The following is a 23,097-nucleotide window of genomic DNA, read 5'->3' on the forward strand; positions in this document are numbered from 1 at the left end:
AATTTGGTGATCTCATGTCACAAAGATATAATTTCTGCGAGATCAAATACTACGTCGAATAATAGAGTTATTGATTTAAGAGGATTATTTTGACTCTTTTATCATATTAAATGATTAGTTTTTTTAATAACCAATTTAGAACAATTATAAGTGTGAAGATTATACATAAAAACAAGTTCTGCTTGATTAAATCTCATCTTCCAGATTCTCATCGGAAAGAAATTCTTGTTTTATGGTTCAAATTTTCAATTATGACTTCCTTTCCCAAATGCCCCAGCGTGAGACGTCTCACGAAACCAATTTGTTCACTCTACTTTTCTCATTTGGATATCTAAATTAATCCGACTAAGTGGTAATGGTACAAAAAAATTACTGTGGTTTATAACAGTTTATAATTTACATTTAAGTTCGATTTATATTAAAAAATGCACCTAAATGAGCCGTTTCCAATTTCTTTTTATCAATCTGTATGTAGATTTGAAATGGTTTTCAAACAACGGTTGAATGGTTTTTAAGATTTTTTTTATTTATTGAATCGTTTTAGAAATAATGTTAGATAACTCCAGCGTGGGACGTCCCACGAAACCAATTTATTCACTCTACCTATTTCATTTAGATATCCAAATTAATCTTGCTAAGTGCTATGATTAGCAGTGTAAAGAAAGCTATTGGGGTAAATTTGTGTTAACACTTTATAATTTACATTTTCGCTCATTTATTCCATCTTAACGAGCTCATCCCATTTCAATCCATCAATCTGTATGTAGATTTGAAATGGTTTTCGAATAATGCTCGATTTTTTTTAGAAAGTTTTCGAAATAATATTAGATAAGATGATTTAGAAATGAATAACGAATATAAAACTTCATAAAATTAATCGATTAGGTCCTTCACTAAGCGGTTATACAAAAACCGTTAAAATATTCAAAACCAATACTATTTGTCATTCAATAAATTAAGAACTGTCATAAATTCGTAACCGGAGGCGCGCTAAATGTGACTGCACAATGACAAGAAATACGATTTGGCTTTAGGCAACGTCCACCTTCGTACTTATTTATTCTCGTATTAGTTATTACCAGTTCTAAAAACCTTCACGCGTGCGCGCGCCATCACCTCTTCTTCAAAGCCATAAAAGCCATTCGTTACGGGTGGTAATCAATGCTGCGCGATCTAAGAACTTCTATTGCGCGCAATTGTGCGAAATCAACGTTGAATTTTTCGTCATACCAACTTGTCGTCGTTCATTGTCCTCGCACCGATTTGCGTGTATGATAAATAATCCTATAATGAAATAAACCCTATTCATTAAAACGGTGAGTTGGGATTTGTCTTGCCTTGTGCACGCACAATTGAGCATTCGAGATCTGCAATCCACAATAGGCTTCTTATCGGTTCTTTTGTATGGTCAGTCCGCGTGCCTTTTGATTAGATATAAATTGATAGTCGATGACCAGTAGAAGATGTGACTCATTAAGTTGCCATAGGAGGAGGCGAGAGAAATAATCGTGTGTGTTTGTAAGAGTTTCATTGTTCCGGCTACCGTTATGATTGGAATGTTTTATGAATGGAGATAATTAACCTTTGATAAATGGTTTTCATGGGTAAAAAAAATTACTACATATATTTCTTACCAACGTTATATTCAAGTTTGAATCTGTGTATCGGAAGATTAAACTTTAAAATACACAAAATATTAGGCAGATTCTGCAGTCAGTGAAGTAGATTCCTCTTTTTAAGGCCATTGCCTTATACTCTATAATCTAGAGATGTGGGATCTGGGATGATGAATTCCAGCTTTTATACCACCTTGTCGGCGGGTGTCCAGGAAGTCTGTTTGATCTTAGGCTACCATCTCTTGCAATTTTCGGCAATCTGTTGTCAACCAGCTTTGAGACTATATCTTGGAACATGCAAGACTGTCTTCGCTTGTCTTTGCTGTGGATCATAGAGTCCTCATCTCTGCTCTTCAAATGATTCTTTTTGTTGTAGAGTTTTCAGCCCTTGTTTCTACAGCATAAGTCATAACGCAGGTCTTGTAGATGCGGATTTACTTTCATAAACTCAAATACCCCGATATTAAGGCTGCTTTAGTTGTTTGAGCCTTGACTTCCTCGCGGAGGTCTCTGCTACTTGTGATGCTGACGCCAATTTTGCGTCAGTTTCAATTTTGTACTTAGGCTATGGAAAAATTAAGATTGAATGAAAATTTTTTCTTCAATGTACTATTTTCCGACGAATCCTCTTTCACCAATCACGGCCAAGTAAATTTTCATAACATGCACTACTGGTCACATGAAAATCCTCGTTGACTAAGACAAGTTGATTATCAAAAACCTTGGTCAGTTAATACCTGGTGCGGCATTGTTGGCAATAAAATAATTGGACCTTTTTTATTGATGGCAATTTGAATGGCAGAAAGAATCGGAATTTTTTGTTGAACGATTTACCGGTTTTGTTGGAAGGCCTTACTCTAGAGCGAAGACTTGCGTTATGGTATCAGCATGATGGATGTCCATCTCATTATGCTCTAGTCGCAAGAGAAGTTTTAGACGAAATGTTTCCTGAAAAATGGATAGGACGTAATAGACCGGTGAATTGGCCAGCGACATAACCCGACTTAACTTCTCCCGATTTCTTTCTTTGGGGTAACCCCAAAGAGAAAGATTACAAACAGGTTCCAACAACACCAAACGATATGAAAAACCGCATCAGAGCACCTTTCGAATCAATAACTGACAAAATGCTTGGCAATGTGCAGAGAACGTTTTCAATGAGAATTCAGAAATGTTTAGAAGTGAATGATCATCATTTTGAGCATTTAATCGATGTATAAAGGTAACTTTATAAATTTTAATCAATGTTTTAAGGTGATTTCAAAAACGAAGAAGAATTTTAGTACTATTTTACGATTAATTAAATCGTTTTTTTATTAATTACATTTTGATAAATGTTGTTTTATTTTTCTTTTTGTAGATATCTTCATAACGCAGAATTTAAGAAAAAAATGCTTTAAGCAAAAAGTACTTAGTTTGTCAAGTTGTTTAAGACGTTCAAAGAAAAAAGTATATGTGCGATTTTGAAAAAATTAAAATGACGTCAGAATGACGAGCAGAAAAAATCTGCTCATGTGTACCCTGTGTCCCCCTTTTCACCAAAAAAAGTTTACTTGAAACTTTTTTCGATTCGAGTTTTGGTTTTCGATATACAAGGTGAGTCACAAAGAATGGGAAATCCGAATATCAGAGATACTAGACACCAAAATATGATGATTTAACGTAACATCTCTTATACAAATGTCAGTGGTTTTCGAGGCATAAGAGAAAGTTAAATTCTTATTTCGAAATTTCTTGATAATTTTGAAGGTTTTTGTACTATTAACATAAAATTTGGTAGTTTTATGTTTTCGAGCATGAGAAATACGAATTTGAAACTTGTTTTGTTATTGCTCGTAGAGGGCGACAGCTACGACCAATAAGAGCTGCAAATCACAAAGAGCATTCGATTTTACATAAAAAGGTACTCTTATTGAAATTGTCTAAGTCTATCGGTTTTCGAATTATTTACTTTTAAATGTTCAAATTTATTTTTTCTTCTAAAATATTTATTTTTTAACATAAGCAAAGTTGGGTTATTTTTCCGCTTATGTTTCGACAATTGCCTGTTAATTGTCAACATTGATCTAATTTCCGTGTGCAATAATCATTTTTACCAACAATAAAGTTATTACCAATTTGAAAATGCCACAACATAATGAGTTTTTTAATAGTGAGAAATCCAGATTTAAATCCACTGGATTTTAGAAAATGGTCACAATATTCTATTGTTATTAATTAATTATTATTGTTATCGATTATTACTAATTGCTATAGTTACTGTGTGTTATTGATTTGAAATGTTAACCTTAAAATTACTTTGAAACAATTAAAAGCAGATAACTTGGAAACCAGTAGACTTAGACAATGTAAGTAAGAGTACCTTTTTTGTGCAGAATTAAATGCTCTTTGTGATTTGCAGCTCTTATTGGTCGTGGCTGTCGACCCAAAAAACTTATGATTTGATTTATCAAAATAGCAGCATGTATCTAGCGCCTTCTACGAGCAATAACAAAACAAGTTTCAAATTCGTATTTCTCATGCTCGAAAACATAAAACTACCAAATTTTATGTTAATAGTACAAAAACCTTCAAAATTATCAAGAAATTTCGAAATAAAAATTTAAGTTTCAACACCCTGTGTATTAAAAACCACCAACATTTGTATAAGACATGTTAGGTTAAATCGTCATATTTTGGTGTCTAGTGTCTCCGGTATTCGGTTTTCCCATTCTTTCTGATTCACCCTGTATAAGTACAGGGTGTCCCGTTAAGCGTACGGAGCGGCTGTATCTCTAGAACGGTAAGACCTAGAGGTTTGTGAAAAAATCCTTATAAGCAAAGTGACCAAGAGAAATAGCTGGAAATTATTTTGAAGTTCGTAATTCGACCGCTAGGGGACGAAACTGACATTGAGAAACATAAAGTTCCCGCTATCTCAGAAACTTAAACGATGAGCTATAACTTTGACAACATCATTTAATAACTTGGATAATACCGCATCGCTTTTGTTTTGCGATATTTCTCATATCTGTCATAAGAAGGGACTGGGAGGCCAATGCGTTTTCATATGTTTACATTTTAATATCTCCTAGACCATTCAACCGATTTGAATATTTTCGGTGTTGTTTGAAAGAGCATTTTATGCTCTTTTTAAAGATATTTTCAGTAAGACCGTCTGCTTTAAAACAAATGAGCTAGAGGACGTTATCTGCAGCGATTACATATTTTTATGATTTTTGAAGAAAAGTTAAATGGAACGATACTATTTACTTCACAGACCCTTAGTCACCTTAAAATTTGCTAAATTTTAGTGAAAACCCCATCTCCATATCGCCACCCGTTCTCGAGTTATAGAAGAAAATGTTAAAAACTCGAGTGCCATCAATCGGATCCAGTTACCTCATCGAGAAAAACAAATTACATAACCATGGTAACTGTAAACATGTCATTTACTAACGCAGAAGCGTATGATAGAGCGTATGATGATTTATTTTCAATGTTTCGAATACGATGCAACTGCATGGCAAAAATGTGCAATGCAATTACGACAAAGAAAGACATTTTTCTCTAGAAGTGTTTTTAAGATTGACTTAGCGATTACGGAAAACTGGCAACGTGTAGCCCATTCAGACATCTCTATGAATTCGTAAATCACATTGGTGCGCAATGTGATCCCACAAAATCTGGGAACTCCGAAAACAATTGTCCACAAGAGTTCTCAAGAGAATAATATCTCCACCACGTTGTTTTACATCAGGCCTTAACAGATACCGATTTTGATAACAGACTGAACTATTACCATTGACTTTTAAATATGATTTGGGCAAATCCAAATCTTTTATCACAAATGCTATGGATGCATGAAGCATCTGTCCACAAGCTGATGTAAACTTGCATAATATGCATTCTTGGTTCGAGCAAAACCCACATTGCTTTCACCCCTTTATCTATTGGGTAGACTAAACGACCTGACTTTTCAAGAAAAACCAATAACCACGGAAAATATGACAAAACACTAAACACCAGTAGAAACGTGTCCAGGACCGAAACTTAAGCAGCGCTTTCTTTTCGTCGAAACTAGATTAAATAAATGCATCGAGGTTTATGGAAGGCATTTCGCACATTAGTGAGTTATTTTTGCCAAAAATTTAAGTTATTCTAAGTGTTTTGGTTTATTTTGTTTTATTATCATTGTTGATGTTTCATTGATCCGTTGGCTTTTCAACACGCCTCAAAAGTAGTTTTGAAGCAGTTCTAAGCTTGGATAAAGTGTGAAGGAAGGTTCTAGATAATAAAATTTTTGTTCTCTCTTATTTGTTTCCTAAGGTAACTTGATCCGATTAAGATATACGAATTTTTAACATTTTTTTTATTATTCGAGAATGGATGGAGATATCGAGATGCGGTTTTCACTAATATTTAGCAAATTTTATGGTGATTAACGGTCTGTGAAGTAAATAGTACCGTTCCATTTAACTTTTTTTCAAAAATCACAAAAATAGCATGAAATGCTCTTTCAAACAAGACCAAAAATATTCAAATCGGTTGAATGGTCCAGGAGATATTATAATGTAAACATTTGAAAACGCATTGGCCTCCCCCTCCCTTATTATGAGAGATATGAGAAATATCGCAAAACAAAAGCGATGCGGTATTATCCAAGCTACTAAATGATGTTGTCAACGTTATAGCTCATCGTCTAACTTTCTGAGATAGCGGGAATTTTATGTTTCTTTATGGCAGTTACGCCCCCTAGTGGTCGAATTACGAACTTCAAAATAATTTCCAGCGATTTCTCTTGCCCACTTTGCTTATAAGGATTTTTTTCCCAAATCTCTAGGCCTTACCGTTATTGAGATACAGCCGCTCCGTACGCTTAACGGGACATCCTGTATATGTCATTTTAAATGAAACATCCTGTATATCGCCAGTTTGTATCTTCTCGGCTCTTTCGATATGGATAGTGCTTTGAAATGTTAATTATTGTTGTCATTTTAAATTAATTTATTAATTTATCTCAACAAATGCATACACTCTTTATCTTTAAAGAAGATCATAAGCTCGATATAAAACATTAAAATATTGAGGACGTGTAATTAATCGAATGGGATTTATCGTTAATAAACGTCAATTTCTACGATCTCGATTCTTGTTCGCCGTTAGAAAATGTGAACCGACAAATCGTCTAATAGCGTAATGAAAATGGTCGTTTTAACCGGTAAAGGCTGTGTGTCTCGGCGTTGGTGATCATTTGTACACCGTATGGCTAGAAACATTTCTGTAATTTGATACGGTTACCCAGTTATCTTCTTGATCATTACCATTAGATTATGCGCGCCAAAGTAATACGAGTAAAGTCACGATATAGTATTGACCGAGGGATCATACATTATCAAGATATCAGGAAATCAAGGCGGAATTATTAATGTAGGAATTAATTTAAATTTAAAAAAATTTTAGCATGTCTAGTGTCGTTTTGTCATGAATAGAAATGGCAAGAATTTGCATGCAATGAGCTAATGCTAATACAGGCGCCATAGAAAAATAAGTAGCGGGAATTATACGAAGTTAAAAGAAATTTATTATTCCCAACCTCGTAGCAATGTCAAGTTTAATTGAATTTATTTGAAATCGACAATTTACAACAAACAGCTTTCACCATAAAACTTTTTTACGAACGAAATTTCTTGGTAACTTTAAAGTTTATGATCGAAATAGTTTCGTACAACACAGTGGTCACTAATGAGATGTTACGTAAGATGGTAGAACTAGTTATTAACTTCTCGCTATTAAATTGTATTAATTTACAACACCGACGAAAATTTATGGCGTATTAAAAGCGCGTATCTTCTCGGAAATCTTAGGAAGGAGACCACCGGTCGTTTTATAACGATTAAAATGCTACGAACGTAAACTAAACACATCGTATGAATTCACTTCTGAACGTGGAGTCGAGCCAATACCAACACGTTTTTCTTGTTATCTTTTTTTCCTATGTACCTCGAGAACCGACCGTTTTATTATTTTATTTCTTACTCTATCCTGCTGCGAAAGACACACTTTTATAGTTCATAAACGTTTCAAAACGACCCAAATCAATAGACATTTTATAGCGAGCTTAACCAGCGAAAGCATTTTGCTACAGTTACGAGTTTTTTTTCCTTTCAAGAGTCCAAACCATTCGAGGAATCCAACCGACACTATCTGTGTTATGGGTTGTAACATTCTTAGCTATAAATACTAATTGGTTATCATTCAAAATATCTTTTTAATTTTTTTGCTCCGGTAAAAAGCATTTCTTAAATTCCTTCTCCATACATGGAATCGGTGTGTATAATATAATATCTATCGAATGAACAAAAGTTGACATTGGTCGTCAACGCGTGTGTCTTGTGTCGTAATTTCGCTCGCATTCAAACGGTTCATGTTAGCCAAACAAATGACCGTCCCTACACAATAACGTTGCATTACATTACCATATGTTAAAGCCGTAGTACGGAGGCGACGGCGGCGGCATATTTGTTTCAATGTATAATGGCGACGACCAACGAATACAACAGGACCCCGGTCTTTAACTGTAAAAGCTCACTCGCGGAAAAACTTTCCAACACACGGAGCTTTAAGGTTTGTGTTTCCTTTCAGCGCGAACGATCCGTTACATGTAAATCAGACCACGTTCGCTCTTGAATTTAGAGATTCTGAATTGTGTTTTGTGATATTCTATACCAACACACCGTGAAACTGTTTACTTCTGCGAGTTGCTAAATTTTGCGTGGGATAAAACAAATTACATAGGATCGACTTTCTGGTTACATTGACATTATTGTAGTTTGGTTACAAGTTATATTCCGATTTTACATGCAGATAAACTAGTTGGTGTTTATCGATTGATGGAGAAAGGAATATCTAGTTACAATAAATGGTTATCCGTTTTGATTGTTACAGTAATATTTCGTTTTGAAGTTGGCAAATATTGAACAGGGAAAAGTTACAATTTAATTTGTCACAAACGTGTTTCTTTGAAATCTACAAAGACTTAAAAATATATTTCTATAGAAACCAGCGCGTATCTACTTTGTTCGACATAAAATAGTTGTAAATCAAATGTTAGTTCTAGTGACAAATAGTGGAAATTTGTATTAATAAGAATATGATTGACAAAATAACCCACGGACCATTAATGTTTGTAGAAGAGTCAGTTGCCAAAGTTCAGTGTACTAAATGGCTTGAAATCAATGTGATTCGATTTAATGAACAGGATGTTTTATTTTACGATATTTTTAATGATCTTCCATACTTTGCACTTATTCATCATATATCTATTGATGGTGACAACTTCAGTTTTATATGTATAAGAATTAAAACACTTTATTTTTGCACACATTATCGTAATAAAAAATTCAAATGAAAAAATTACACTTCAATTAACAAATTTATGTTCTGTGCACTTCTACAGAAAGATATATTGACGATAAAATATGTAACTTTGCCATCCTTTTAGTAGAATACATTTGTTTTATGTTATATGATTAGTCACACAAAGTTTAACACTTCGATGAAAAAGTTAATGTAAAAACCCATATTTAACCTGTAGATTAGATTGAAGCAGGAGAATTTGTTCGGGGAAAAAGGTTAATTGCAAAAAATTTAACAAATTACATAAAGATAGGATCAATAATTTTAGTAATAAGTTAAATAGTAGAGTAGATAAATGGTTAATTAACACGACTGATGTTATTATTCCGGATGATATTAAACACCTATTGGCTTTAGGTCCTAAATTTGTTACACCTTTGGGTAATAAAGAGTATTGCACAAAGAACTTGATTATGGAAATTGAGAATATTATCAACACGATATCTAATAGTAAGAGAGATATTGTAAGAGCAAAAGCGACCAATATAGTCACTAATCACTTAACAACAGAGTCTACTCCTACATGGTTGGAATCTTTTCTACTTTCTACCCAACGTAAAACATTTAAATTTCTAAAAGAACATCCAGATCTATTAGTTACTAAAGCAGACAAGGGTTCCATTACAGTCGTTTTATCTAAGGAATCTTACATTACCAAGGCAGAACAGATGTTGAATGACAGAGACACCTACAAGAAACTAGCTAACAATAAAGATATGACCAACATCTTACAAACTAGAATAAATAAACTAGTAAAAGATTTGTTTGACAACAACTTTATCGATGCAGTACAATTGAAAAACTTAACAAAATACAATACGGTCACTTCAAGAGCTTATTTTCTGCCTAAAGTACACAAGGATGACATCCCATTGCGTCCCATTATCTCTTCGGTGGGCTCGGCTACTTACGGCGTATCATCTTTGTTGGCTAAGATGTTAATGGTTGCTTTTGACTCAAAAACAAATTATAATGTAAAGAATACTTTTGATTTTGTAAGAGAGTTAAGAGGTAAAATTTTACCCGCAGGTTATGTGGTGGTTTCTTTGGATGTAGTGAGTTTGTTTACAAATATCCCCGTCAGTTTGGTTATTCAAATTATTGGAGAACAGTGGTCTTTCATTTCAGAGCAATTTAATGTTAAAAAGGAACTTTTCCTCAAAGCTCTTACCACTATTTGCGATTCAACTTTTTTTACTTTTAACAATAATACTTACCAACAGATCTTTGGCACGCCCATGGGTTCACCCATTTTAACACAAATAGTTATGGATTACAGTTTACAGAAAATAATTCCTACGTTGGAATTTGAGTTACCATTCATTAAAAAATATGTCGATGACATTATTTTATCTATACCACATGGTTCTGAGGAGAGGGTTTTGGACATTTTCAATAATTTCAATAATCACATAAAATTTACTATTGAATGTGAAAAAAACAACTTTGTCCCTTTCTTGGATACTAAGGTTATAAGAGGTTCTAACAATCAATTAATGTTTGATTGGTACTACAAGCCGACTTTTTCAGGCAGATATATTCACTTCAACTCATTTCACAAGGTGAAACATAAAATTAATACAGTTTTAAATATGAAACATAGAATAATTAATATTTCAGAATCACAATTTATCCAGACCAACTTAAACGCGTTAAAGAATATCTTTTTAGATAATTCATACCCAATCAAATTGTTGAACAAATTATTATTCAATGTAACTCCTAAAAATAATCGCATTGATCTTCAATCACAGGATTCTTTAAATCTCACATACATAAAAATCACTTACATACCACAATTAACGGATAAGCTGATGAAAGTTTTTAGAAATTATCAAGTTGATCAAAATCTGAAAATAATAGAACACTATCCTTTTAAGTTAATTTCTGTCTTCTCCAATTTGAAAAATAAGATACGAACAAATTCTCCTGCTTCAAAATTCGATTTGACACTTGAAAATGTCAAATCAAAACAATTGGTTGCCATGGTTACGCACTGCTACTGCTATTTTCTGTATCAAATGAATGTGAAATAATAAAACTTTAAATTAATTTTTCTCGCAAATTTTCTTATGTAACCGATATTAATATTTATTGCACATAATTCAGAAAAAAATTCTCTTTCAAATTCCGATATAAAAAATGGGGTGTTCCATTTAAAAAGAACTTCGATGACGTCATAACTCGTTTAAAAATGGCGGAAAAAATTTAAAATATACACCAAAAAGTTGCAAAAAATTTAAATCTTTTCATCGATCTTTTCATAAATTGTTTATATAATGATTTTATCGAATTTATCCGTTACTTTTGAAACGCACGTCTTAAGAGACGTAAGGCTACCATCATATACATAATCATTAATTAAGTGTACTCTCATTTAATTTTTGCATTACCATATGGAAAAGATTCGGAATAAGTTTGTTGTGTAACCATAAAATTACTCTCTATTTGAAAGGATTCAGTCGTTAAAAAAACTTAACAGTTTATCATATTACAACGTTTTGTTCAATATTTGAACGTTCTTATAACCACATCATTACGCGTCATCATAAGTCTAATTACGTTGATTGATGGTTATAATACATTCTCTTTTTGTTTTTGCTTTGTCATCTAAGATTGGTTACAAACATTTTTTTAACTCTTCACAATAATAGGATATTCATCATCGAATTTTATTAATATGAGTAATAAAGAAAGGAATACTCATCAATCATAACGATGAAGACTCGCGTGCGACGTGTTAAGAAGAAAAAGAAGAAGAAGAAGCGTGTTATGAATAAGTTTTGTTGTTATAGATGTTATTGTTGTTTAAAAATAACTCTCTTGAAAATGATTTTTTACCACACGAATTCGAGGGTTTTAACCGCACGATGACGTCGATTCGTCTCGCCGTACGTCGTAATAAACCCAAACCGCAGAACGATCTGTTAACGATCTTCTAACTGCCTCGGGGGAAGCACAAAGCACAATTGCCCGAGGTCAGACTGATTAGAATCATTCTCACACTATTTTCCCGGGTATATCTTCTTCACGATACCTGTTTTACTCTCTTCAAATAAGGATCCGTACTTCTTAAATAATCGCTCCGTGAGCAACCGACTAGTTAAACTTTAGAACTTAAAGCTTTTATAAAAACGCTCAATTCGTGTCAGCGATGTAACTGTTCGGGTTAATTTGCTCCTCGAACAGTTTTGCGTAAACTGTTCTCTATAAATCGTTGTTGATTAATAATAAACTACGAGTTCCGATCGGCAATCAATTACTTTGTCATCGTGGCGGCAATTTTGTTACGATTCTTACGATCTTACAACGTAAAATAAATAATAGTGACAATAAATCGGAGGTCGTTTTACTACCGTCATTATTTTGTTATCGTGAGCACAGACAGATGATCAAACCCACTGCCTACGTTATAATTATTTAAATTAGTGCGCACGAGCCTTCGGCGTACTCGAGATCGAAATACTCGGGATCGAATTCGATTTGTATCGCAAGAGCACAGATTTCAACCTTTCGGGTTTCAAGCCTTTTAATTGTGGAGCAGAAAGTAGCGCGTCCGTTGCTTTCCATCTTTCCACTTCCTGCTTGAGATAAATAATCAAAACGGAGAATACATAAACTCCGATAACAATTTAGATACCAATTACGTGTATCGGATACTCTTAAGATATCCTCTCAAGATTCGTACATTGTTTTAATCTTTCTCGATTTAAAATAAATTGCAAAATTTAAATTCAACTTTTTTTTTGGTATAATTTCGACGTCGATCTTAAATTTTACATACGATATCTCGTCATAAATTTTGAGCTTCATTTGAGACACATGGCCTGTCAAGAGTTTGATTAACATGCCAATTTAAAACTATACGTTAACGAACTTTTAATCGCCGAAACCATAATTTATTTTTAAAATTCAATGTTTCGTTTAAATTAATCTTAAAACTCGAACACAAATTAATTATAGTATTATTTGGTGCTGTGTCATAAAAATAGTTGAGAAAACCCAAAATTAACCGTTGAAATTTAGCTCGTATATTAAGATTAAATTACCACTAGTACTACGGTTTTATTCAAGGTTATAACTCAATCTTAAAAATTAAGTTGTCGAAAACCACCACATTACCATGTTCGAAGCTTATAAGTTCCACGAAACATTTTTCTCGTGAGTTGTAATGAAGCAATTTCATGATATTGTCTTACAATACCTGTAATCGAACCAAAACGGTTGCTTTCGGATATCTGATTTCGAAGAAAAACTGCGAATGTGTCGTAATTGCAACCCAACAAGAGTTCAAGGAAATTTTTTGCGCGTAACCCGATATTTTGCATTGATTATGTTATTGTCGATGCAGATGCACCCGTAAACGATTCGGGGGTTATTCCGGTGCATGACATAGCTGACCATTCCTTAGTTTACGTGAACTTAAATTTATCAGGTGTGAAGGCATTGCCTAAAATATTACACTACAGGGATTTTAATAGTTTCAGTTTAGAATTGTTTTCAAGAGATTTAGTAGCAATACCCTGGCAAAATATTGTCAAACTTAACAATATTAACGATAAGGTAAATTTCTTAAACTTTTTTATATTGACTCTCTTTGATGTCCACGCTCCAACGCGCATTATTACAACTAGAAAAACTTTTCGCCCTTGGATCACCGACAATATAAAACTGTTGATGAAACTTAGGAATGATGCGTACACTAAATTTAAGAAAACAAGAAATCCGGAAAATTTCAAATACTACAAGGAGATGCGAAATTTTACTAATTCTTCTATTCAAAAAGAGAAGAGGGCGTATCTGTCACATATGTTAGATAGTAAAAATTCTCGTGAACTTTGGCAGAGTTTCCGGTCGATGGGTATTGTTAGTGTCAGGCAACGGACAATTCCTGAATCTATAGGCAACGCCGATCAGGTTAATGAGGTTTTCCTCGATGCACAGATCAGTGTGTTGGGTGACGCCAATTTAATTCGGCATTATCAACCTAATATCTTCCCTGGTGTCATCGAATCACTGTCTTTTTCTCTCGCTTCGGAAGAGGAAATATTGGATATTCTTTGTAACATTAAGACAACTACAGTTGGAGTTGACGGTATTAGTGTTAAAATGTTGAATATGTGTTGTCCAACAATTATACCGTATATATGTCATATTGTGAACTATTGCCTTGAATTGTCTGTGTTTCCTGACCTTTGGAAGATTGCTCAAGTCACGCCAATTCCAAAAACATCCAGCCCTCGGGAACTTAAAGATCTCCGCCCCATAAGTATTTTGCCTATATTGTCCAAGATTCTGGAAAAAGTGGTTGCTACTAGACTTACCCAGCATCTAAATAAATTTAACATTCTACCAGTCCGTCAGTCTGGTTTTCGTTCAAGACACAGTTGTACGACAGCCCTTCTCGATGTCACGGATGATATTTTCCATGCAATTGACCAAAAAAGCGCCACGATCCTGATTCTCTTGGACTTTTCTAAGGCCTTTGATACCATTCACCACCCCACTCTCTTAGCAATACTCCACCATATTGGCCTTTCGGAGGGTGCCATAAAGTTTTTTAATAGTTACCTCCTGAATTGGTCACAAACTGTTAAGCTTCATGGAAAGGAATCTTCAGCAGCAGTGGTGTCCTCAGGCGTGCCGCAGGGTTCAATTCTTGGCCCTCTGCTCTATCTAATTTATACGGCTGCTTTACCAAAAGTACTAGACTATTGCACTGCTCACATGTATGCTGACGATACTCAGGTCTATTACTCATTCAATGAGAATAACATTGACAAGGCTGAAAAAGCTATCAATTCTGATTTAGACAAATTGGCCCACAAAGCTTCAAATCATTGTTTGATTATTAATCCGTCTAAATCAGCAGTTATGGTATTTGGGAGTGGTGGTGTGGTGAACAGGGTCAAGGGGTCTCTGAGTGTCGGAGTGGGTGGTGTTAAATTGAATTTTACGGACGAGTGCTGTAATTTGGATATACGTCTTGATACCGCACTCCGATTCCGTGGACATGTTTCTTCACTAATTCGTAGAGCCTACGTGACGCTTAAATTATTGTACAGTAACAGGAGCTTACTTAACCAACGTTTGAAAATCCAATTATGTGAGGCTCTTGTTCTGTCCATATTCAATTACGGAGATGCTTTATATCATCCATGCTTAGACTCTGTAACCAAAGTGCGTATCCAAAGAGTGCAGAACTCATGTCTGAGGTTTATATATGGTATTAAAAGACGGGAAAACATATCACACACTCTGAATTGGGCAAATTGGTTGAATATGACGCGTCGTAGAATCCTTCACAGTGCTTGCCTCTTTCACAGAATTATTATGTATAAATGTCCACCATATTTAGCCAATAGAATCAGGTATCGCAGTGACGTGCACAATATTAATATACGACATCGGCACATGTTATGCATACCACGCCATGAACTTCAAATCTTTAAAAGATCTTACTCTTATAATGTAACTACTATTATGAATAGCCTTCCTGATTCAGTCAAGCAGCTGAGTGAGCGAAGTTTCAAGTCATATTATAAAAAAATTCTTTTGATTGAGCAGAACAGCATTTAAATTTAAATCTTAAATTTAAGTTCTTATTAAGAGGTAATATTCACTTTTTGCATTTCTGAATTGTATGACCTAACAGGGCAGGGGGAGATTGTTCGCGGCAGCTTGTTCAACCTTTTCTTCATTTTGCTATGTTTTTGTTCTTTAATTTTGTTGTATTTTTTTTTTATTATTCCTTATTATTGTTATTTTTCATTGCTAACTAATTTAGGTGCTTACTTCTGTTAATATAGTTTTTTTATATATATATATATAGTTAGTGCTATCTTGTTTGAAACCAATTTATTTATTATTTCTATTATAAAAGGGCCGATGAAAAACAATAGCAGACAAGCTATGTCTGCATTGACTCGGCTCTTTTTGATGATGCACTGTTATTAAGTCCGGTTTTGTTGATAATTTCAGAGTGTTTATTATTTTATTTACTTTTATGTATTATTTTTTGTATTTTTTTTTGTGGGCTTGTAAATTCTTTGTTGCATCATCAATAAACATAAACATAAACATCTTCGTGCATGCATCGTATAGAAGCAAAAGCAAGAATTTTTTTTTTAAGTAAGCATTAAATCACCATATCGTGTCTTTAATAAATGTCAATGGGACTAATGTAAGTTGCTTCAGAAGGTAGAGTACACATTTCGACCACATGGCGTACTTCGTCGAAGGAATCGTTAAGTGTAATAGGGTAATAAAGCAATTCACAATGTTGAAGAGCAGATGACGCTTAACTGTTAAAGATGGTTAAAAGTTTCTTCCCATTTTTTCTTTTTCTTAACTACCTCTCGTTAAATACTCGATTAATGTCAGTAAACAAAACAACTAATAATTATTTCTTTTCATTTTCAGAATGTCCTTTAGCACCGTTTACTGGAAGTTCATCATCCCAACAAATTCCTTTCGTTTTTTTACCGTTGAAAGGACAAATAATACATCCAAATAAAGAGATATATTTTCCTGGTAAGTATTCTTGTATGGTAAATATCATCATCTTTGAGTAAACATTTACGAATAACACGTGGTGTGACGGACAGCGTCGTTTATTTTCAAATTAGCGGAACAATCAGCAGCTTGATAGTTTCTATAGAGACAGCTATCTTTCGACCACCTGTCGTTTTCATACTGATGCGAAACAATTCTCTCTTCTAACAAAAGCTCTTTACCAAGGCATCGCCTTCAAGTTACACACCAAGTAACAGATGCGACTTTGCTATTTTCACACACAATTACTTTTATTTAATCGAAAGTAAAAACAGTTAGATAACATCTGTTTATGTTTAAATCGAAGAAACATTTTTTTATGTTTATGGTACACTTAATTAATGAATAAGATTAATAAAGAATAACATTAAGAACACTCTTGTTTTAAATTTAATTAAATTGCAACCAGTTCCGCTGGAAATGAGTGGTCTCAAAAAAACAACTTAGGGACACTCGAATCAGGTTCTGGTCCCGTTAAAACCTTTCGTTATCTCCCTAAAAATGGGACATCTCTTAATATGTGCATCGGAACCGTATTAAGCCATAAAAACTTTCTTACAGTTAAGAAGCAGTATTTCCCGATTAACAAAACATATAAAACGCGATTTACTGCCCTGGTATCCTCAAAATGCCGATTCTTAAGTTCGTTAAGTTTCTTTGAAAATGCGTTGTTTTGATCCCCAAAACCAATAAAAATAAGCCGTAAAAAGAGGTTTTAGAAGCGGATTTTAATAAAAAAGTTTTTTGACCTTTGTTAACTGTTAGAAAACCAGATACGCATATTAAACTCCGTGTTTACGTGTGTGTTAATAATAACCACAAAAGGCTTTAAGGTGCCTAAGGTGTGCAATTACTACGATCATTATCCCCGCGTATTGTTATAATTTCAAACAGCAGCGGCGTCTATGCAAATCGGCGAATAAATTTCCGTAATAAAGAGACTCAACGTGCGTCGCGCACGTGTTCGACGCCTATTTGCTAATTACCGCCGCACAGGATGTTACGGTTGCTAGGAATTATGAATTGTAAAGTCCATACGAAGGCGAAGATTATCGCGGAATCATGACAGATAAGCGAGTAATGATCCCGAGGTACCTTCCCGAGCTTCTTATACTCTGCGCTCATTAGATTCTCCTCGCTTCTTGCGCCCGCACACCTGCAATACATGTTAATATTACACAACTAGTTGTTAACCTCCTGCTGAAAATATAATTATAATTAACTGGAGTAACCAAATTATGTAGGGGAAAGGAGGCAAATATCAACCACTTAAGCATCAACAGTTACAATGACTTTCCTTTTACACGAAGATAAACTCTTGCAGGTTTATGGAAAAATGATAGAACTATTAAAACTCTACGATGAAGCTATATTTTCTATTAAAATTTATTTCGGTACAACAAGTTTCGGAATAACTTATTCCTTCATCAGGCAAATATTTCAAAACCATCACAAAAAATTCAAATTGAAATGTTATTAAAATGTTTTTCGTAACAACCTAAAGTTAAAAATTTAAAATCCTGAAGGACGTGTTATAATATATTTATAATAAATTCTGAAAATTTCAAGGTTAGTATAAATATTTCCAAAAAACTTATTATGTCTCACGTGTTTCATCGTTAAAAAAGTCAAATTATTATAAAAAACTTATCATCAATCATCATTCTCCTACAAAAATTAGACAATTTCGAAATACCTACGTATGTACAGGGTGGTTCAAATTCGATGTCCGAATAGGCTAACTCGAAAACTATAAGAGTTAGAAGAAAAGTAGCTGACATGTCATGATCTCGTTTTTTAAGAAACTACTAATGCCGAAAACCTCATAGCGCTATCGTCTTTTGTTTTTCCGCTAGAGGCCAAAATTGAAAATATCGTAAAACCCGCAAATGTAATTATCTTGGTTATTATTATAGGTGGAGTATTATAACTAAGACATTATATGGACACTTTTTTACAGAGAATTTAATGACGTAGTCAAAAAAATTTTGTCGGTTTTAGATTTTGAGATATTATCACAATTTTCGTTTTTTTAAATGGAAACAACCACTGATTATTCGCTAAAAAAATTCGTTATTTTTTTCTGATTACAAAAATATAGGGTTTGACAGGTCTATTTCTTATTGTTTTAGAATAAAACTAAAAATAAACTTTTCTTTTAGTGTTGTCGAAGAAATTAAATTTACAGTTTCCTGTAAATTATGGTTCTATAACTAAAAATTAAAAAAACATATTTTTGATATTTGAAACAAATATATTTGTTGAACTGTTTAATCTATATATGTTTTACACAAAAGTTGGAATAGATTGCATTATTTCACATTGTTTATTACGATTTAATATTATTTTTAAATGACTTAATAAATTATCGATAGATGGCGCTCATATGTTTTTTTTTAATTCAAATAAACATAGCAACATTTGTTTGTATTCAAAAATTTTCTGAAGTGTCACTTTAAAAATCCCGTTTTTAAGACCAATTACAAAAATTTTAAAACGTTTAAAATGTTACATATTAAAAAATTATTTGTTTTTAAATACCAGAACTTATCTTCGTATTTAATTGTTAACTTTTTAGATTTTACCTACCGCCCCGTAACTTACAGGAAACTGTAAATTTAATTTCCTCGACGACACTAGATGGAAATTTTATAAAAAAAGTTTATTTTTAGTTTTATTCTAAAACAATAAGAAATAGACCTGTTGAACCCTATATTTTTGTAATCAGAAAAAAATAACGAATTTAATAAGCGAATAATCAGTGGTTGTTTCCATTTAAAAAAACCAAAATTGTGATAATATCTCAAAATCTAAAACCGAAAAAATTTTTTTGACTACGTCATCCAATTCTCTATAAAAAAGTGTCCATATAATGTCTTAGTTATAATACTCCACCTATAATAATAACGAAGATAATTGCACTTGCTGGTTTTACGATATTTCCAATTTTGGCCTCTAGGGGAAAAACAAAAGACGATAGCGCTATGAGGTTTTCGGCATTAGCAGTTTCTCGAAAAACGAGATCATGACATGTAAGCTACTTTTTGTCTAACTCTTATAGTTTCCGAGTTAGCCTATTCGGACATCGAATTTGAACCACCCTGTACAGCTGATGACCTTCCTTGAGAATCAAGCCAAAGCTTTGGATGCAGTGAAACTCACTTCAACAAGCTCCAAGGACATCAAATCTAATGCCAACCGACCATTCAAGACCAATCCATCAAGCTTCGCCACAGAACTGAAATTGAAATTAAGTAATTTTCATTGCTCATTGTGTAATGATGCTCACAACCTATACAATTGTTCACAATTTTATGATAAAACGCCCGCACAACGGTTGGAGTTTGTTAATAAGAACAATCTGTGCAAAAACTGTTTGGGAAATCGTCATTCAACAAGTAGATGTAATTCTACGAACACTTGTCGTACCTGCAAAAAGCGCCACCATTCATTGCTGCATTTACCTCGTCCTGCTGTTGCTTTGGAACCTTCATCTGAAGGCAAGTGTGTCTCTGTAGATAATACTGTTGGCTCCATTATGAATACTATGCTTACTGTGGTTCGCCCTGTTGCTGAATTAGACATCCAGGATCGTTTTGGAGGTTATCATCGTGTGAGGGCTCTGATTGATTCGTGTAACATGATCAATTTTATAACTGAAAGATTACAAAAAACGTTACAACTTACCAAGAGCATCCGATCTGTCACGATAGAAGAGTTGAACAACATGCAGTCGAATTGTAACCAGGGTTCAGTTGAATGTGACGTTAAGCCGCATGAGAGTAATCATCCCGTACTAAACTTTACAGCTATCATATCCAAAAATATATGTTCTTACCAGCCAAAAACTACCATTGATATATCCAAATACAATCACCTTCGAGATTTAAAAATTTCACCAAGTCAAACATCTCCAAATTGTATTGATCTTCTTCTTGGAGCTGAATTGGTTCCGCATATCTTCACTGGAGAACGTCGTATTGGTGATGTGGACGAGCCAGCTGCAATAGGGTCAATTTTTGGATGGCTGCTGATGGGTAAAACTTCTGAGAATAATAACACAACTGCCAATATTTATCTTTTGGTCGAGCCATCTTTAGATCAGTACCTCCAAAAATTCTGGGAACTAGATCAGGTCAAAAATAGTATTACCGAGGCGCCAGAAGACATCAGATGCGAAGGAGAATTCGTAAATAATTACCAACGCATGGATAATGGTCGATTTATGGTTAAATTAATTTTTAAAACTGCAAGTCCTGAGTTAGGTCAGTCTTACTCACAAGCCTTACGAAGATTTTTATCTCTGGAAAAAAGACTAATTAAAAATTCCACCGTCTATGACAAATACAAAGAATTTATGGAGGATTACCTGGCAAAAGGACATATGTCTCTCGTTCCTTCACCCAGTTATAACCATCTATCTTCCTATTATATCCCACATCATCCAGTTCTTCGAGCTAATTCTTCTAAAATAAGAGTAGTATTTGACGCATCTGCTAAAACCAGCAACGGATACTCTCTCAATGATCTTGTATTTACTGGTCCTAAGCTTCAAAACGATTTGGTTTCCATTCTTCTGAATTTTCGCTGTTTTCCCATAGTCTTCATCTGCGACATAAAACAAAAGAAAAGGAATTTTTCCAATATTAACTATTATGACTTACAAATTATGAAATAAAAAATTATTTGGAATCCATCTCGGATGGTTGATAAAATTGGACTATTGGAACAAGTACGAGTCTGAAAGGAGGTAACGCATGCGTTAAAGTGGAGTTTTTTCAGAAGCTGGGAAATTTGAATATGAAAACAAGCTTATTTTATGAATTTAGTGAAATATCTAAAGTTATTCAAATCATTAATGACATTCATAAGGCGATTATTGTAATTATTGATGTTGATCTAATATTTTTCTAAAAGGTCTAACTCCTTAGATTTGTGGACATTTCTGACAAGTTTTAAATTATTGGTATCTATTTTATGATTAAAATTGTGAATATGTTTGTAAATAACTGAGTTATCCTTCGTTAAATGTTCCTTGAATCTTGTTAGTATATTACGACCCGTCTGACCAATGTATAACATGTCACATTCTGAACATTTTATTTCATAAATGCCACTAAGTTCTTTCTCTCCAATTTATGTTTGTTATTGAAAAGGTGTTTGTAAATTTTATTTTCGGATTTAAAAGAAGCTGTAATGCCATATCTATATAAGTTGCGGCTAAGTAATTTAAGGCCCACTTTTACCATCCTCCTGATAAACTATCTAGAGGATAGTTGCCATGGTTACGGCGGTTTTAAGCGCTCTCATTGGCTAAGAACTGGATTTATCTATCGGATAAAATTATCAGGAGGTGGTAAAAGTGGGCCTTAGGTTCGTTACTACCATCTTCTGGTTAAGCTATTTAAGGGATTATTACCACGGTTACGGCTATTTTACGCGCTCTGATTGGCTAGTAGATGGGTTTATCTATAAGATAAATTTAACTAAAACATGGTAGTCAAATGGACCTTAGTCAAAGAAGGTTGATAAGGTATAGATAAGAATTTTTGTGTATATTTGTTGTGTGAATATAAATAATGGTATAAAATAGTATACCATTTTATTAATGTGTGAATTGTGGACATTGAAATATATGTTTTGCATTTCGGCAATAGTGAAGTTATTGTTTATTCCTATTTTAATAATTTTTTGAATTTCTGAGATGGCTTCTCCCTCATTAAGGGGTACTTTGTATAATCTATTAAAGCAAAATCTAAAACTCGCTGTTTTATATTGATAACAGGTAAAAGAGTTATTTGGAATAATACTATCTGAGGTGGTTGATTTTCGGAAAATATTGTATTGTAAAATATTGTCTGTATTGTTTCTAATAATTTGAAGGTCAAGAACATTAAGTGTGTTATTGCTTTCTTTTTCAATAGTGAATTGCAAAATAAAAAAATTTAATAAATTTTAATAAAAAATATAGCTTCATCATTAAACTTATGGAAAAATGTCTTACTCAAATAAAATATCTAATGAATATATAATTGCATTAAGCTATTTTGTGTTAGAGGAAAAAAAATTGCAGACATTATTTTGGCGGATAATATCGACCTATCGGCTATAATATCGATCGGATATTTCTACAAGATATTTATTAAAAACGAATGTAAAGAATATTTTTTATTTTGAGAAAGGAAACTGAAAATAATTAACATTTGTTGCAAATATAGCCTTGCGCCTTCTCAACCTCGGTACAATCAGCATGAGCCCAACCCCCACATGAGCGACATCTCCACCATAATTCATTGTTTCTTCCAAAATCATCTTCTGTTGTTGACCTAGACACCGCTTAACCCTCTTCGCGGGCTTTTTCTTCATGTTCCTTCTTTTCCAGTTCTTCTTTAACTGGCGTTGAAGTCAGAATAACGGAATGTTGCATTCTACTAGTGTTACTTCTAGTTTTCACTGTCGGTAATGGTAAAAGATCTATAAACCTTGCGTTTTCTTTCTTAGGTTGAACAGTCTTGTCTTCCTCATCAGT

General features: G+C 33.5%; 1 protein-coding gene and 1 long non-coding RNA gene across 9 annotated transcripts in view; one reads left to right on the forward strand and one right to left on the reverse strand.

Moving 5' to 3' along the window:
• Nucleotides 1-23,097, forward strand: part of LOC111420849 (shavenoid) — a 372,982-nt gene that overhangs the window by 147,607 nt on the left and 202,278 nt on the right. For all 7 annotated transcript variants that reach the window (XR_011641225.1, XM_071198256.1, XM_071198259.1 and 4 more), the window contains one exon: nt 16,437-16,547. Coding sequence is in view for 6 of the 7 variants with exons in the window: in XM_071198256.1 (XP_071054357.1) it covers nt 16,437-16,547 (111 nt within the window). In the remaining variant the exon portion in view is untranslated. The remainder of the gene's footprint in view (nt 1-16,436; nt 16,548-23,097) is intronic.
• Nucleotides 18,782-20,600, reverse strand: LOC139430860 (uncharacterized). 2 transcript variants are annotated; one of them, XR_011641236.1, is made up of 3 exons: nt 20,256-20,600; nt 19,998-20,190; nt 18,782-19,806 (listed from the first exon to the last, which is right to left on the reverse strand). It is a non-coding gene; the product is annotated as an uncharacterized lncRNA (long non-coding RNA). The 2 variants fall into 2 exon arrangements; XR_011641237.1 differs by having other exon boundaries at nt 19,861-20,190.

The sequence above is a fragment of the Onthophagus taurus genome, chromosome 7 (genome assembly GCF_036711975.1).
Source record: "Onthophagus taurus isolate NC chromosome 7, IU_Otau_3.0, whole genome shotgun sequence".
In the NCBI taxonomy this organism is placed as follows: Eukaryota; Metazoa; Arthropoda; class Insecta; order Coleoptera; family Scarabaeidae; genus Onthophagus; species Onthophagus taurus.